Raw genomic sequence first — 16,774 nt, 5'->3', positions numbered from 1 at the left:
TGTAAGATGTAGAGGGTGAATCGCTATTCTTAATAATGCTAATATCTTATGTTTAAGATAAATAGAACATGCTATTCTCAATTAGCATTACCCTATATGAGATTGATGTGGGGTCGCATCTTTGAAATTGATATGGCTACAATTTTCTAAAGGTCTCATGAAATCAGGATATGTTTAGGACCAAAATAACCGTATGAATTGCAGTGTGTCAAGATGTGCTATGTGTGATACTTATTGTTTCGATTTACTACTAAGAATGATCAGTTCAAGATATTAAATTCACTACTTCATTAGGTAAATCCGATAAGTACTCACTAGAGAAGGTTCAAGTCCAAAATACATCTAACCTGATGTGTATCATATCTAAGTTCTCTGGAAAACGTTACTAATTTCGTTAGTATCTTATTTTCTATTCAAATGTGGGGTATTGCTAGAGTTTGAATAGAAAATGTGGGGTATTGTTGGAACTTATGAAACTTGTGGGATCTTTAGTCCCACATCGCCCATTCCTCTTTTGAAGATCCACTTTATAAGTGTGTTTCCACACTTATGGTTTGAAAGAAATTGAGTCAAAGCCATGGACCTTGGGCCTTAGACTTGGAGGGTTTGGGTGCATATATATTAAATGAATGAAAAACACAAGTATCATTTTTATGTTTTTGATTTTTGCATTCAGTTTTTTTCGAAAGGATAAAACTGATCACGTGAACATTTACAACCGTTCTTAAAGATAAATATGAACGACTTTAATTGCTCTATTACGCCATTATAAATATGGTCGTAAGATCAGAAACCAAAGAACAATTTCATCGCTTCTTTTTCCTTACTTCACAGAGAAACACCACAACCAATTCACCAAGAATCAAGTTCAAGTGCAAGAACTTAGATTAGAAAGTTGTATCCTGTAAGATATAGACGTCCGTTGAACAACTGCACTGGTGTAGGGGCGAATTTCTGTCTTAGGAGATTGCTACTGCAAGTCTCTATCTTCCTAACCAAGTTAGTGTTTTGTGATTTATTATTCAATTTTATTAATTGTTTATATTGTAAGATATATTGTATCTTTGTGAAATTTCTATTCGAAATAAACTGTACAATTGTTATATATTATATACTTGACATTTGATTGGTTTTAACATCTTCATGATAATGCAGACTACACTCTACAAAGATCAATAACTTCCGCACATACTTTTGCTGCGAACATTCATTCCATGAAAGAAAAAAACAATATGTATCCAAATCAGTTGGCACCCAAAGACATACTCCAGAAAGGTAGGCATTGCCTTGGCAACAAAGAGTAAAGCAAAAGAGAAGCAGCGTTATAATCCAATCCAAGTATCTGCAGAAGCACAAACTGCTATGAGATACTAAAAACCCAACAAGCTTGCAAGCTAAATGGAAACAAGGATTAGAGATCAAACAAGAATACTCATATGCTCAGTTTGAATTAAGGATTATAGTTTTTTTTTCCCCTCTTTTTAATCTGTTGAATCAAGAAGTAGAGGTTGAACAAAGATATTCGTAATCATAATCAACGATAAAGGCATTCAAATATATTGCTAGAACTTGTGACAATTCAGAAAAGAAACATGCCGTTCGTTCTATTAATTTCTATTTGTACTGGACATCTAAGTAAATAACAGTGATTACAATCACCGCAAATAATGCTTATATAGCTCCTACTCATTCAAACTAGGGTTTATATGCTGTTTTCTTTTAGAACGGAATGGCTTTCATGTTCATTGAGTATTTGAATGGAGATGTTGGAGAATGAGCATTTGAGCAGTAAATGATTTGTGAAAAGAACGTAACGTGAAAATACTGTTTAACGATTTGATTTTTAATTAAATATAATACAATAGATCCGTCTAGGGCTGGAAATATTCTCAAACCGATAATACCGAAATTTCGGGACTCCATCCCAAATAGATACCAAAATTTTTAGTACAATGATTCGGTCTAAGCTATGCATTGGTTTGGGAATCTCGTATGGAATCAATTTATTTATTTGTTTATTTATTATTTAGGTTAATTTCACCCTGTGGATTGGTTTAGAATAATTCGGGCCTTCCAATTTTGTCTCATCTCTATCTTCTAGCTGTACTCACTCTCTATCATTTCATTTCGCTTTTCTCATCTCTGCCTTTAGTCAAAGTCTTAGACTATCTCTGTCTATCCATCTTGAATTTGAAGCTCAGCAGCCACGCATCCTCTTACAATCTCAATCCAACAAACTCTTTCCACTCCAGCCACCCCTACACCTCACGACTTCATCCCCACCTCACAATCACACTGTCTTTGACTCTGCACCCTCCGTCCACCACACACAACCAATACTCTCTCTCTTGCAATTCTCTCTCTGAGACCGTCTCCAATTCTCTCCAACAGTTCTCTATGTGTAGGGGTTTCGAATTGGGGGCATGGGTCAAGAGGAGGATGCGGATCTGACTATGTCTTCACTCTGGCTCTTTCTCGACCTTCAATCTTCACCAATTCACTATCACTTTGTCTTTGATTCAATTTGGGTTTAATGCATGTTCGGATGATTTGAATTTCAATTTGTGTTGGAGCGGAAAAATTCGATTCCTCGATTCTCCAACAAGTAAATCTTCTAACCACGTTGAGAAGCCCATAACGCCATCTCCACTAGCCTCAATGAGGAAGGAGAGGGATCTGCAAGAAAACACTCCGACTCTCAAGTCAGGCCTTTGTTTAAACCCTACTCGTTCAACTTCCCTGTTAGAAACGTTTCATCTCTCCACCTGATATGAGTCCGACATATGATAATTCCAATGAAAATTCAAGCCAAAACCTTCGACAACATTGGGATATAACATGGAATGAAATTTTCATTCCCATAAAGGATTAGGAAAAGATTTTGGTGCTAACCAAAAGTCCATGAAGAAAGAGGAAAAGAGGTTGTCTTTCAAATATTCTTCCATTCGGAAAATCCACAGTAGTAGAACAGAGAGGAAAATATCGTATCCAATTCTTTTCAGATTTTTGTTCAATGATGCTGGAATTAAAAACCTATGAAATCCAACGTTTGGCTAGGAGGCATAAACCATTAAAATTACAAACTTGATTTGGTGGCAGAGCAAAACAATCACTGGGAGCACCATCAGGATATTCGGCCAATTGGCAATGATGAAGGGGGTCGAGCGCCATCAATCGTCGGTGAAGGAAGGTGAAATTGGAGAGCGAAGAGGGAGGAGGCCCCAGTGTGAGGCTTGAAAACGGGAGCAAGTAGGTTTCATTATTATTTTTTAATTATTTTATTAATAAACATCATTGAGTAAAATCCTAAATATCCACCTTAGCTGACATGGGATTTTTTTAGCGAGTTTTAACGAAAAAGCCCACGGTACTGTTCACTCTAACAAAAAATCACGTTTTTACACTAAAAAGTCAATCCTGGTACTATTCACTTTACCCTTTATTTTGTTTTTATCATTAAAACTCAAAGTTTTCAAGCCATTTTCATTAGTTTTATTATTTTTTTAACTAATGTGGATGTCCATCTCAATTGCCACATAAGATGGTATAAAATTATGGTATATTTAGATGGTAAGAATATTATTACTCTATGAGATTTAGTTAAGAAACCAGGGCTGCCATTTTAGGCACCTCAACAGGAAACTCATGAATCTCATCGATCCAAGGGTTCTTCTCCTTAGCTGGTTTAACAGTCCTCAGCGCCTTCCACACTGAGCCGTTGCACTTGAACCCCGACCCGAACGCAATCTGCCACATCCGATCTCCCTTCCTGACTCTTCCCTTGGCCTCCGAGTAGGCCAGCTCATACCACAGTGAGCTGCTTGAAGTATTCCCAAACCTGTAGAGCGTCATCCTTGAAGGCTCCATGTGCCAGTCACTAAGCTCAAGGTTCTTCTCGATCTCATCCACCACCGCTCTCCCTCCGGCGTGAATGCAGAAGTGCTCGAACGCCAGCTTGAAATCCGGGATGTAGGGTTTGATGTTCTTCATCTTGAACACCTTTCCAGCTACCAAAGTAGCAAAAAACAGGAGCTGTTCTGACATGGGTAGGACTATTGGGCCAAGAGTTGTGATGTTGGTTTTTAGGGCTTCTCCAGCCACAGCCATCAAGTCTTTTGAGAGAGATACACCGATTCTTTTTGTGTCGTCCTCTTTTTGGAATGCGCAACTGTATGCTCTGTCGTCTCCACCCTTGTGAGTGCGGACAGTGTGCATGAGTTGGTACTTTGAGCAGTGGCGGTCAGAGGAGCGGTTGGAGAGGAGGATGGCAGCGCCACCCATTCGGAAGAGGCAGTTGGAGAGAAGCATAGAGCGGTCATTTCCAAAGTACCAATTGAGAGTCATGTTCTCGATGCTTACAACTAGGGCATAAGAGTTGGGGTGCACCTATTACACGTGTTAAGTACAAATTTAGACATGATTTTACCTAATTTCGTATGGATATAGGAATTGCTTTTGTAAGAAACATTTATGTTCACAAGTGCTTCGATTAAAAGTGGTAAGAATTCAAGTAATTCATGAAGAAGTATTTGACAAGTGTTTTTGTAGTGAAGCACTTCTATAATCCATAAACACTTTTAACTTTTATGTCAAATGCAATTAAAAGCATTTTTAAACATTTTAAAAAGCGATCTTAACCATGCTAATAACACTTCTCTTTAACTTATGATCTTTAAAGGTATAGAAAGATGAATTAGTAGTAATCCATTTATAACCTAGTGTACTAATGTGAATTGGTCATCATGTATAAAACACAGGCATCCATAGTCGGTGATAATTAAGAGAAATATTAGTTTAACTAAGCAAAAATTAAATGCAAAAAGGCAGTGAAAATTATGCGTTAGTAACAAACCTGGAGAAGCTGCTTTGCCAGGTCAATAGAAATGAGGCCAGCACTGCAACCCATCCCACCAAGGTTATAGCTCACAACGTTCCCCCTAAGTTTGTAGTGATTCACAACCATGGACGACAGAGACGGCGTCGGATTGAACAAGCTGCAGTTCACCACCAAAATCCCAATATCCTTAGGCTTCACCCCCGTCTTCTCCAGCAACTCGTCGATCGCTCCGAACATCACCATCTCCGCCTCCTTCCTCGCCTCCGCCATGCACAGGTTTGGAGGGACCCAGAAAAAGGCCTTGGGCATGTATGTGTTTTGCCCGAGGCCGGACCTCTCGAGAATCTTTTGCTGAAAAGCCAAGTTCTCGTCAGAGAAGCTGCCCGTCAGCTTCGACCTCTCCATGAATATCTCACGTGTGCAGGTGTGGGCCGGCTCGGGCTTGTAGCATGCGAAGTTCACCAAGTATACTTTTCTACGGCGGGTGGTGAAGTATACGGTGGTTAGGAAAACCATGAGGCCCCAGCACAAGGTGACCGAGACGAAGTTGAACTTGAGCTGTTGCCACAAGTGGAGGAAGTCATCGGTGGTGACCGTCGAGAGGTGGGCGGAGGCCGCGGCGATGAGAGGGACTAGTAGGAGGTAGATGACGTTGGAGATTAAGTAGTGGTATCCTAGCTTGACATATTTGGGCTTCACTGATAAAAGAAAGTTAGGAAGCGCAGTTTTGCGACTTCCTGCTGACTCAGGTCCCGAGTTCGATTCTCCTTTCTGGTTCTGGCATTGTGCCGCCATTTTGGCCTCAGGAACACTACACTAATCAGTCTCACAGAAGGGGAAGTTTTTCAAACTGTTTCTATGAGGTTTTGATGGAGAAATTGAGGAGTACTTATATGTATATATAATGTTTGATACGAGAATGCAGGTGCAACATTCCCAACGAACTTTTAATTGTGAACTGCGGGGCGGCATTGAATGTTTGCCAACCGGAAAAATGGCGGACATTCATTGGGGCAAATTACCATGGTTTCCCTCCTTCTTTGCACAACAGTCTACACATCATGGGTGCACGTGTCAATTGATGCCATGGTAATCTTAATAATTTCTCACTCGTTGGTGAACCACGTAGCTCTTCTCCCCCCTAATTTTTTATGACGCTCTTTTTATGGTATTAATGTTTTTTTTGGCGAATACTTTTTTGGTGTGATCTTTAATTTCTTTACCCAACCGGCCAACAAGATCACTAATTATAGTGGTTACATGTAGTAATTAAACCATGGGTATAAATTATAATGAATAAATAAAACATTTTTTATAAATAATATTCACATCCTTTACATATATACATTTATATGTTATGAACATACCTTTAGCACATATGTGATTTTTAAAATTATTAGTAAATTGTAATTGGGATACTAGAAGATCATTTTTTTTTAAGATTGTATAACTTGTAAGGTAAATAATCATCATCGGTTTACTATAAATAAAGGCACAAGAACTGAAACATACAAAATTCCTCAAATCCTTTTCTCTCTTCTCCCTTTTCCGCACCTCTCTCTTTCTCTCAAATAAAATAGTCCATGAACATTATATAAAGTATAATCATATGCACTGTTCTAAAAATTCTCGCCTAGACACTAGGCGACTGATCACCGCCCCGATTAATGCCTAGGTGTTTGAAAATTAAGAATGACGCATAGACCTACTGAGGTGCCCGCCTAGACTGCCTAGTCCGTCACGACCCGCTAGGTTTCGACTCACTTAGAGATAACTTTCATTTTGCATTTTATTTTTTTTTAATAAATTGTAAGAGACTTATTGAATACTTAAATGAACACACATTATATGCTTGTTTCCTGTGTTTTCATTATGTTCCAATAGCTCATAATATATATGTCATTATATTTTGCAGTTTATGATGAAATTGTATATATTTGAAGTATAAACAAACACTTATTTACACGAAATATAATATATTTAATTAAATCCACCTAGTCTGCCTAGACCCCACCTAACGTCTTTTAGAACCTTGATCATATGTACAGATAATACATGTATTTTTTCACAGGTTTTTTTTTTTTTTTTTTTTTTTTTTTGAGGAAATATTTTTTCATAGGGTTAATTACACTTCTTCTAGAAGTAGGGATATAGTGCGACACTGATGGAATTGTAAAATCATACAACTCAATGCAAATTACATGCAAGCTTCTTCGTATTTCATGCTCACATTTAAAAAAAAAAAATTCGGTTAGTTCAAGTGAAAGAGAGAGAGGGAAAACATAGTTAGAATTAAGTTATATTCTTATTTACAAATCTTTTAAGAGAAGGAATTTCATTTCTTTCAAAAATTAAGGATTGGTGATGAGACTTACACCACATCGAATCTTAACGATCTGAACGTTTATTTTGTAAGCCTCATTTCATAGATTATTCTTACAAAAATACAGTTCAATCATAACCATTTGTGTATTTAATTGTCACCATGATATTTCAATGTTTCTCGGAACATATAGTGTTTGTCAATTTTTTTGAACTAAATTAAATGCCTCAAATATTTTTGATTTGGCTAATATTTTGCAAAGATGATCCATGAGGTGCAACTTAAAAATAGATAGTTTGAATAGTTGAAGTTGATGTAGTATAGGCTCACAACTAATCCCTTTATTTTGAACAACTAATCCCTTTCCTTAAATGCCGGCTTATATAATTGCATCAACAAAAACAAAATGTAATGTTAGGTAAACTAAATTTGCAAACTAAATGATGTTTCACCAATAAAAAATAGGCATGTTAATCAACACTTAAGTAATGATTTAATCATAACTGTCACATCCCGGCCCGGGCGGGACCACTTCCCGGGCCCCCTCCACCACCATAGCATGATATTGTCCGCTTTGGGCCCCGACCACGCCCTCACGGTTTTGTTTCTGGGAACTCACACGAGAACTTCCCGATGGGTCACCCATCCTGGGAGTGCTCTCGCGCGCCACTCGCTTAACTTCGGAGTTCCCATGGAACCCGAAGCCAGTGAGCTCCCAAAAGGCCTCGTGAAAGGGGTAGGGATGGGAATAACATATAAGATCACTCCCCTGGGCGATGTTGGTGGATGTCACAATCTACCCCCCTTAGGGCCCGACGTCCTCGTCGGCACACCCACGACCAGGGGTTAGGGCTTTATACCAATTGGTCACCATCCCGACCGGGCGGACCACTTACCGGGCCCCCTCCACCACCATAGCACGATATTGTCCGCTTTGCGCCCGACCACGCCCTCATGGTTTTGTTTTCTGGACTCACACGAGAACTTTCCCGATGGTCACCAATCCTGGGAGTGCCTATCGCGCACCACTAGCTTAACTTCGGAGTCCATGGAACCGAGCCAGTGAGCTCCAAAGGCCTCGTGTGCAAGGTAGGGATGGAATATACATAAGGATCACTCCCCTGGGCGATGTGGGATGTCACAATAACCTCCATGTTATTTAATTTACAAAGTTTAGTCTCCCAACATTACCAAAATAAAAAAAATAAAAAATAAAAAAAACAATAATTACGTTACATTTTGAATTACATTTATAATACGGGATAATCCTCCATTTTTTATCGCAGGCATTGCATAATTTGCATTACATGAAATAAAAATGACATTCTCACACCTAAACCACCAGATAATATCAAATTAAGTGTTCTCAATAAAAATTGAAATCAAAACCTACTTCGACAAAGCGGAGAGAGAGGAATACCACGAGCTACTTCACTCCGACGCTGGATATTCAGGTTCAAAAATATTATTCTTACGTTCTATTGTAAATTATTTGTATCTTATCTCTAGTAGAAATAGAACTCACACATGTTGGTAGACCCTATTCTATTAGAAAAATAGTACAAATAGATAATAAGTGTAGTCACTAGCGAAGCCAATGTGGGTGCAATGGGATTCATTGACCCCAATAAGTTTGTTGGGTCACTCTTTTTCTTTTGGTGCAAAGAAGGGAAAACATGGGAAGAGGCATTGCTTTGGCTTTTTGAAGAATAAAGAAAATGAAAGGCTGATGATGGTTTTATAATGGGAGAGAATGACACGCCCCGACCCCGATATTCCTCGAATACCAGGATCGGCACGTGCTAGCCGACACCCGAAGGTGACGAAAGCCATTTATTGAGTGCAAATGCTGAAAACAAGGGATAAATAAGGGTTATAAATATAAAAGAATAATGAATATGCAAATAAGGACCGTGTTCAGAGCACACCGCTAATCTAAAACACTAAAAGAAAATAATATAAAATTGAATGAAACCAAGGAGTGGGTCCTACACCAAGAGGACTCGAAGATGCCGATGCGAATGTGCCTGGACGTCGGGATTGTATGCCTCGATTCTAAGTCCTGAAGGGGGCGCAAAACAAACATGAGTGGACCAAGTTGATATATATATATAATAAAACAGTTATCAACATACTAACCCCCAGGTTTTATGAAAACACATATATATAATGATAAACATAGGTTTTCCGAAACCTAGCATGTCGTGCAGTATCTCAAATCATAATTCGCATAAATAATAAACACTAGTGAATGTTCGATATAACTCTCCAGGCCCCATGCCGGCTCCCCGTCTCTGAGCACACTGTCAGAGGAAAATGCACTTCAGGCCCCTTGCCGGCTCCCCGTCTCTGAGCAGACAGTCAGAGGAAAACACACTCCAGGCCCTATGCCAACACCAAACCGTCGCCCGGGACGGACCGGATCTATCCTTACGTCCCGTAGCGGAAAGGACCACTAGGTAAGTACAAAACCAGTGAACATACATATATTGAAAATCAACTTCATAGTATAAAGTCATCCATCATCTATACTATAAAGAGGTGTTCTAAACATGTTCTAAATATCATATCGTCATCCATCAGATATTCTATAAGAACATGGGTTATAGGAAAAATAGTAATAATTCAAAATAGCCTCAGTAAGCATGTTATCTCGTAAAACGTTTCATAAAACATAATCATCAAATCATGCTTTTCATGTATGCATTTCTACTATTAAAACATGCATTTTTAGAAGGGGTCCACTCACAGTACTTCGCCGTCGAAAAGCCACGTCATCTAGCGAAGAAGGAAACGCCACAGATAATTGCCCCTAAGCACATAAACGGTACATTTAGTCAAACTCTATTCAAACGATTGAATTTGGGAAAACGGACATCGGAAACGGGTTCAGGACGTCGAAATTAGCCTGGGGGGGTCCCGCACGAAAACCGAAAAAGTCAACCCCGAGGTCAAAGTCAACGGTCAAAGTCAAAGTTGACCGTTGACTGGTCAACGCTACGCTGACCGTTGACCCGATCAACGGGTCAAGGTCAACGGGTCGTGGGTCAACCCGTCAGAGTCAACCCGGGTCAACCGGGTTTAGGGTTTGGGTAATGGATCCGGGTTTGGGCCTAAGGGTTTGGGTTAGGGTAATTGGGTTTAGGTTTTAGGGTTTTGGGTTAGGTTTTTAAGTGGGTTGGGTTTGGGTAAAAAGGAAAATGGGTTTGGGTTTTGGGCTAACAGAAAATGGGTTTGGGCTGCAACCAAGGCCCTAAGGCCTTTGGGTTTGGTGGTCGCCGGATTCCAAGGAGGGGGAAGGCCGGATTTCGGCCGAAGAATTCCCAAGCTCCGTTGGAGCTCAAAACTCAACCAAAACATGTCATTCAATATACCAAAATGAAGCCCCGAAAGTAAGGAATCGAAATATACCCTTGGTTCCCATCATCGTGGTCGGAGTTGGCCGGAAAACAGCCTGGAAGCCACGGGTGTCCGTCGGAAACTGGGTAAGATTCAAATGAGCATAACTTCTTCAATACTCAATGAAATTAGGTGAAACAAAAAGGAAAGGTGTAGTACTCAGCGAGACGAAGAGATTGATACCTCGTACGCCGGCCAACTCGCCGTGGTTTGGCCGGAAATCGCCTCGAAAGCGGCGGTGCTCGCCGGAAAACTGAGAAATGTCTCCCGAGGTGGTTTCTTCGTGGTTTGACGTCCAAAACACAACCACGGGGTTCGAAAAGAGTTATAGGCGTGAGCATGGGTGTGTGTCTGTGTGTGTGTGGGTGTGTTATGCTCGGAGAAATAGCACCGAGAGGGGAAAGGATGGAGAAATCAGAGGAAGAAAGAGAGAAGAGAGAAGAGAGACTTTTCAGAAAAAACAAAAGAAAGGGAAAGGGAAAGGGAACCGGAAACAAGACAGGGGGTGGGCCCCTTGGGCTCACCAATTAAGGATAAAAACAATTTTAAAAAGGAAGGTATCCCCAAACTTAGTGAAAAATACAAAAATACCCATTTTCTTACGTAAATCCCGGGACGGGTTGTTACAGAGAAGGCAGAGCCTTTTGTTATACCTTTTGGTTTTGAGCAGCAGCAGAAGAGAGAAGAGCTGTTTATTGACAGCTCGAATTTGTGAGCAAAGGAGAGAGATGAGAGCCACGAATTTGTGAGCAAAGGAGAGAGATGAGAGCCACATCAGGGAGAGCATTCGGCTTTCCCATTGAAAAAGAGCACGGTCGGGTCTACCATTTTGAGAGAGAAGCAGACACAAAGAGTGAGAAACATGGGGCACTATTTTGAGAAGGCAGTAGTTGCTACTTAGTGTTCTCTTTGGATTTCTTTATTTTTTTGCTCTCCTTTGAGCAATCACTCATATTGGTGCTAGAGAAATTTGTTGTGTATTTTCATATTCTCTACTTGTTCTTTGTTAGAGTAAGAGCTATGGATGTATGTGAGATTTGGGATTTGAGTTTGAAATCTATTTTTAAATGAAAGTACGATTGATTTTTGAAAGCTATTTCTTGACTTCGCCACTTAATGTAGCACTTCAAACAATTTAGGATATGTTTTGTTATTAGCACTTCAAAAAGTTTAGAGTGTTACTATGCCCACTTCCTTTCTTATCTCTCAACTCAACTTATTTTGTCACCTACCATTAAAAGTATAAGTAATGAAATACCATCTCCACACCCACCATTATTTCTAAAATAACCTTAATCTTATAATTTTTTTGAACTTTTTCTACTACCCACCTAAAATAACCTAAGGGTAAAAACAACGGCAACCCAGCGCACAACCATCCCCCCTCCCCCAAAAATCCCAGCACCCGCAGATCTCAAACCATCCCCCAACACCCAGAACCCACCCAATCTCAAAGTTTGCAGAACATCCACAAATCCATTTTTAGTCGCCGAATTTTAATCAATATGGCACACTCTCGACCGGGGGCGATTTTAGGGTTCTTATTTTTAGCATTTTCAATTTTAATTTTGTTTAGAAGTCTTTGTGTAGGTCCTTCAAGGTCATTTGGAAGAGGGAAAATTTGTCAACAAAATGTTTAAGTTATAGTTGATAAAAAAAAAAAAAGACAAAGGGATGAGCTTAGCAAAAATTGCGTGATTCAAAATCTAAAATCATAGTTTTTGGCCACAAAGAGAATGGTACCTTTCTCGACAGCTAAATAGTCATGGTTTGGCTGGAAAACTTGCTCAAAAGTGGCTATCTTGTTCTCGAGTTAGCCACTTTCAAGCCATTTTTCGGCCAAACAAAGGTGAATTAGTCATCAAGAAAGATATCATTCTCTTCGTCTTGTTGAGAAGTATGATTTTAGTTTTTGAATCACTTGATTTCGTTGAGTATTGAAGAAGTTATGAATGTTTAAAATTTACCCAGTTTCCAACGAGTTTTCCAGTTTTTCCGCAGACCAGGCACCTTTCAGGCTTTTTTTCGGTCATCTCTGACAACCATTGGGCTTCCAAATAGGTATAATCTTGTTCTACACTTTCCTATTGTCATTTTGATATATTATGGGTCGAATTTGGTTAAGAAACAATTGAGTTATGAAGCTTTAAAATTGCCCAAACTTCCGGCCAAGAGTTCCGGGACACTTAACGGAGTTCTTAACGGAATGACCAAAATAATGGAAGATGAACAATCTCATGGACTATTTTTATTGATTTTCAATCTCATGGACCAAAGTGATGTGTTATACAAATCTCAGGGACCATTTTAGCTAAAAAGCCGAATCATAAAAATAATTTGTTTGTTATATCTTAAGGAGAAAATGATTCATTATGTAATGATGTGATAAAATGTGAGTTTCACATTTATGCTGACATAGTTGCCAACTTATGTGGTCTAATCGCTTTAAAAAATAATTATTAAAAATATTTCAATTTATTTGTATTTATTTAAAAAATTAAAAAAACCAAGGGCATTCAAACTTTCGAATGCCGGATTAGAAACGCAAGGGAGCTTGGCGGCGTCTCCCACTCCGAGACCGACCTCTCCTCCGCCTTCAGTTCCCTTCCACACACTTAATTTGTTAATCTTTCTACATATTTCTGTTTGATTTTTCATAAAATACAGAGTCGCAGATACTCATATATACAATACCAATAAAAGATAGAGAGGAAATAATTTCTAATAAAAGGGTAATAATCTCTACTTTCGAGTGCACTGCCCACACCAGCTGCACTATCCACTTTGTTTTAAGGTGTACACTTCTATTCTCCGATTGTTGGCTAACTTGGCTCCGTAACTTGGAAATCTGGTCGATTTGGAATTCATGAAAAAGTATTCAGGTCAAAGAGAAAACATTGCAAACAAAACTCACAACTTTCAAGCACCACTGATAGGCATGAACAATTTCAGCACTTTATGGGTTATGGATCCCAAAAAAAACAATCTGTAATGTCTTACAAATTCACATTTAGTTATTCGTCTGAATAATAATCCTTAACTGTTTAACTGATTGCAGCATAAATCAACCAATAATCGAAACAAGAGCGATCGGGATAGCAGATGACATATAATTTGTGAATGCTTCATTTTGACAGTTCGAAACAGCCTCATATTCTCTTTACATACCCAGCATTTCTTCATGATAATGCAGACTACACTCTACAAAGATCAATAACTTCCGCACATACTTTTGCTGCGAACATTCATTCCATGAAAGAAAAAAACAATATGTATCCAAATCAGTTGGCACCCAGAGACATACTCCAGAAAGGTAGACATTGCCTTGGCAACAAAGCGTAAAGCGAAAGAGAAGCAGCGTTATAATCCAATCCAAGTATCTGCAGAAGCACAAACTGCTATGAGATACTAAAAACCCAACAAGCTTGCAAGAGGAAGCTAAATGGAAACAAGGATTAGAGATCAAACAAGAATACTCGTATGCTCAGTTTGAATTAAGGATTATAGTTTTTTCTTTTTTTTTTCCTCTTTTTAATCTGTTGAATCAAGAAGTAGAGGTTGAACAAAGATATTCGTAATCATAATCAACGATAAAGGCATTCAAATATATTGCTAGAACTTGTGACAATTCAGAAAAGAAACATGCCGTTCGTTCTAATTTCTATTTGTACTGGACATCTAAGTAAATAACAGTGATTACAATCATTACAAATAATGCTTATATAGCTCCTACTCATTCAAACTAGGGTTTATATGCTGTTTTCCCTTAGAATGGAATGGCTTACATGTTCATTGAGTATTTGAATGGAGATGTTGGAGAATGAGCATTTGAGCAGTAAATGATTTGTGAAAAGAAAGTAACGTGAAAATATTGTTCAGCGATTTGATTTTTAACTAAATATAATGCAATAGATCTGTCTAGGGCTGGAAATATGTTCCAAAAGTCCCAAATCAAACAAAAAAAATTTATGATCCCATATTGAAAAATTCTCAAACCAATAATACCGAAATTTCGGGACTCCATACCAAATAGATACCAAAATTTTTAGTACATGATTCGGTCTGAGCTATGCATTGGTTTAGGAATGCCGTACGGAATCAATTTTTGTATTTGTTTATTTATTATTTAGGGTTAATTTCACCTGATGGATTGGTTCAGAATCAATTTTTTTATTTGTTTATTTATTATTTAGGGTTAATTTCACCTGGTGGATTGGTTCAGAATAATTCGGGCCATCCAATTTTGTCTCATCTCTATCTTCTAGCCGTACTCACTCTCTATCATTTCATTTCGCTTTTCTCATCTCTACCTTCAATACTCTCTGTCTATCCATCTTGAATTTGAAGCTCAGCAACCACGCACCCTCTTACAATCTCAATCCAACAAACTCTCTGCACTCCAACAACCCCTACACCTATGGCTTCATCCCCACCTCACGATCACACTATCTTCGACTCTGCACCCTCCGTCCACCACACACAACCAATACTCTCTATCTTGCGATTCTCTCTCTGAGACTGTCTCCAATTCTCTCCAACAGTTCTCCATGTGTTGGGGTTTCGAATTAGGGGCATGGGTCAAGAGGAGGATGTGGATCTAACTATGTCTTCAGTCTGGCTCTCTCTTGACCTTCAATCTTCACCAATTCACTATCACTTTGTCTTTGATTCAATTTGGGTTTAATGCATTTTCGGGTGATTTTAATTTCAATTTGTGTTGGAGCGGAAAAATTCGGTTCCTCGAATCTCCAACAAGTAAATCTTGTAACCACGTTGAGAAGCCCATAACACCTCCACTAGCCATCAATGAGGGAGGAGAGAGATTTGCAAGAAAACACTTTGACGCTCAAGTTAGCCTTTGTTTAAAATGATCAATTGATCCTTCTTTCTTTTTCCTCCTCCCGTTCTGGTGGGATTCTAGGCCTTTATAGGCATAAAATGCTTGCACTCCAAGTCCCATCATCTCACTCCATGTTCCTTAGTAGTGGTTGATTCATGTTGCTTTATCTTAGCCCTACTCCCCAATTTTTAGGATGCATGGGAAATGGCTAGCTACTTGGCCCTTAATTTTTGCACCCACAAATGCCCCCTTTTTTCTTTGTAAACACTAATCATCTTAGTTTGTAGAATATTTCTTTGCAAAAAATCATGTGACTTGAAATTTCATCATGAGTTTAGCCTTCGGTTGCGATCATAGTTTTGCCTTTGGTTAGGATCACACAATCATAATTTAGCCTTCATCTACGATCATACGGTTGGCTATGATCATACGGTGTATGATCATAATGTAACCTTTAGTATAATCGTATGATATTTGACCATGGTCATACAATCAAAGTTTAACCTTTAGTATAATCATATGATATTCGACCATGGGTTTTGGGGTTTCAACACTCGGTCTTGGGCTTTAGCCATAATTTGGTCTAGGGTCTTGGACCCTCAGTCTTGGGCATTCGGCCATTTTACGATCTTTGTGTTTTGCTGTCTAAATTTGTGTTCGATCTCGAGCCTTTTGACCCCATTTGGTCTTAAGTTTCGATTTTAATTCGGTCTTAACCCATTCAATCTTGGGTTTTCGATCTTAATTTGGTCTTAACCCATTCGATTTGGTTTTCAATCTTAATTTGATTTCAACCCATTCGATCTTGGGTTTTTGATCTTAGTTCAGTCTCAATCCATTCGACCCTGGGTTTTCGATCTTAGTTCGGTCTCAACCCGTTCGACCTTGTGTTTTTTTATCTTAATTTGATCTCAACCCATTCGATCTTAATTTGGTCTCAACCCATTCGATCTTGGGTTTTCGATATTAATTATGAGACTTTATCTTAATTTTATATCTTCGATTCTTGGTCTCAAATTTATAGATTCCAGTTCATGATAAATCATGCAATTCATAAGCAATCATTATAGTAATAGTAGAAAAAAGTTGGACCTTAGCACATACGCGGGTTGGTGCGGCACCCATATTTGTCGTGCCTTAAACATCCGCATGCTGAATTCTGCCAACAATAACGTTCAAGCGCAAGGGAAATCTTCATAGCGATGTAGCTTTCTTTCATTCACAACACTGGGGATCCGGGGTGGCATGTCGATCATTATCGTATTGCCTTTATAATTTTTTGTGGTCGAACATTCCTCCCAGGCAACTTCGTCGCCGCTGGAGTTGATGTAGAGTGCTTTTCTTTTGCTCAGAAGTTTTGTTCCTCCATGAGAAT

At 38.9% G+C, this 16,774-nt stretch overlaps 1 protein-coding gene across 1 annotated transcript; it reads right to left on the bottom strand.

Moving 5' to 3' along the window:
- Window positions 1-3,542: 3,542 nt before the first annotated feature.
- On the bottom strand, window positions 3,543-5,704 carry LOC125477308 (3-ketoacyl-CoA synthase 11-like). Its single transcript, XM_048584275.1, has 2 exons — window positions 4,853-5,704; window positions 3,543-4,386 (listed from the first exon to the last, which is right to left on the bottom strand). The coding sequence occupies exons 1-2, from the start codon at window positions 5,630-5,632 to the stop codon at window positions 3,601-3,603; spliced, it is 1,566 nt and encodes a 521-aa protein (XP_048440232.1). The 5' UTR covers window positions 5,633-5,704; the 3' UTR covers window positions 3,543-3,600.
- Between the last annotated feature and the right edge of the window lie 11,070 nt (window positions 5,705-16,774).

Source organism: the organism of the source record quoted next, unplaced genomic scaffold (assembly GCF_019419815.1).
Source record: "Pyrus x bretschneideri cultivar Hongxiangsu unplaced genomic scaffold, Pyrus_bretschneideri_v1 Contig21, whole genome shotgun sequence".
Classification (NCBI taxonomy): Eukaryota; Viridiplantae; Streptophyta; class Magnoliopsida; order Rosales; family Rosaceae; genus Pyrus; species Pyrus x bretschneideri.
The sequence above is the reverse complement of the archived record's forward strand: the minus strand, read 5'-3'. Positions and strand labels throughout refer to the sequence as shown.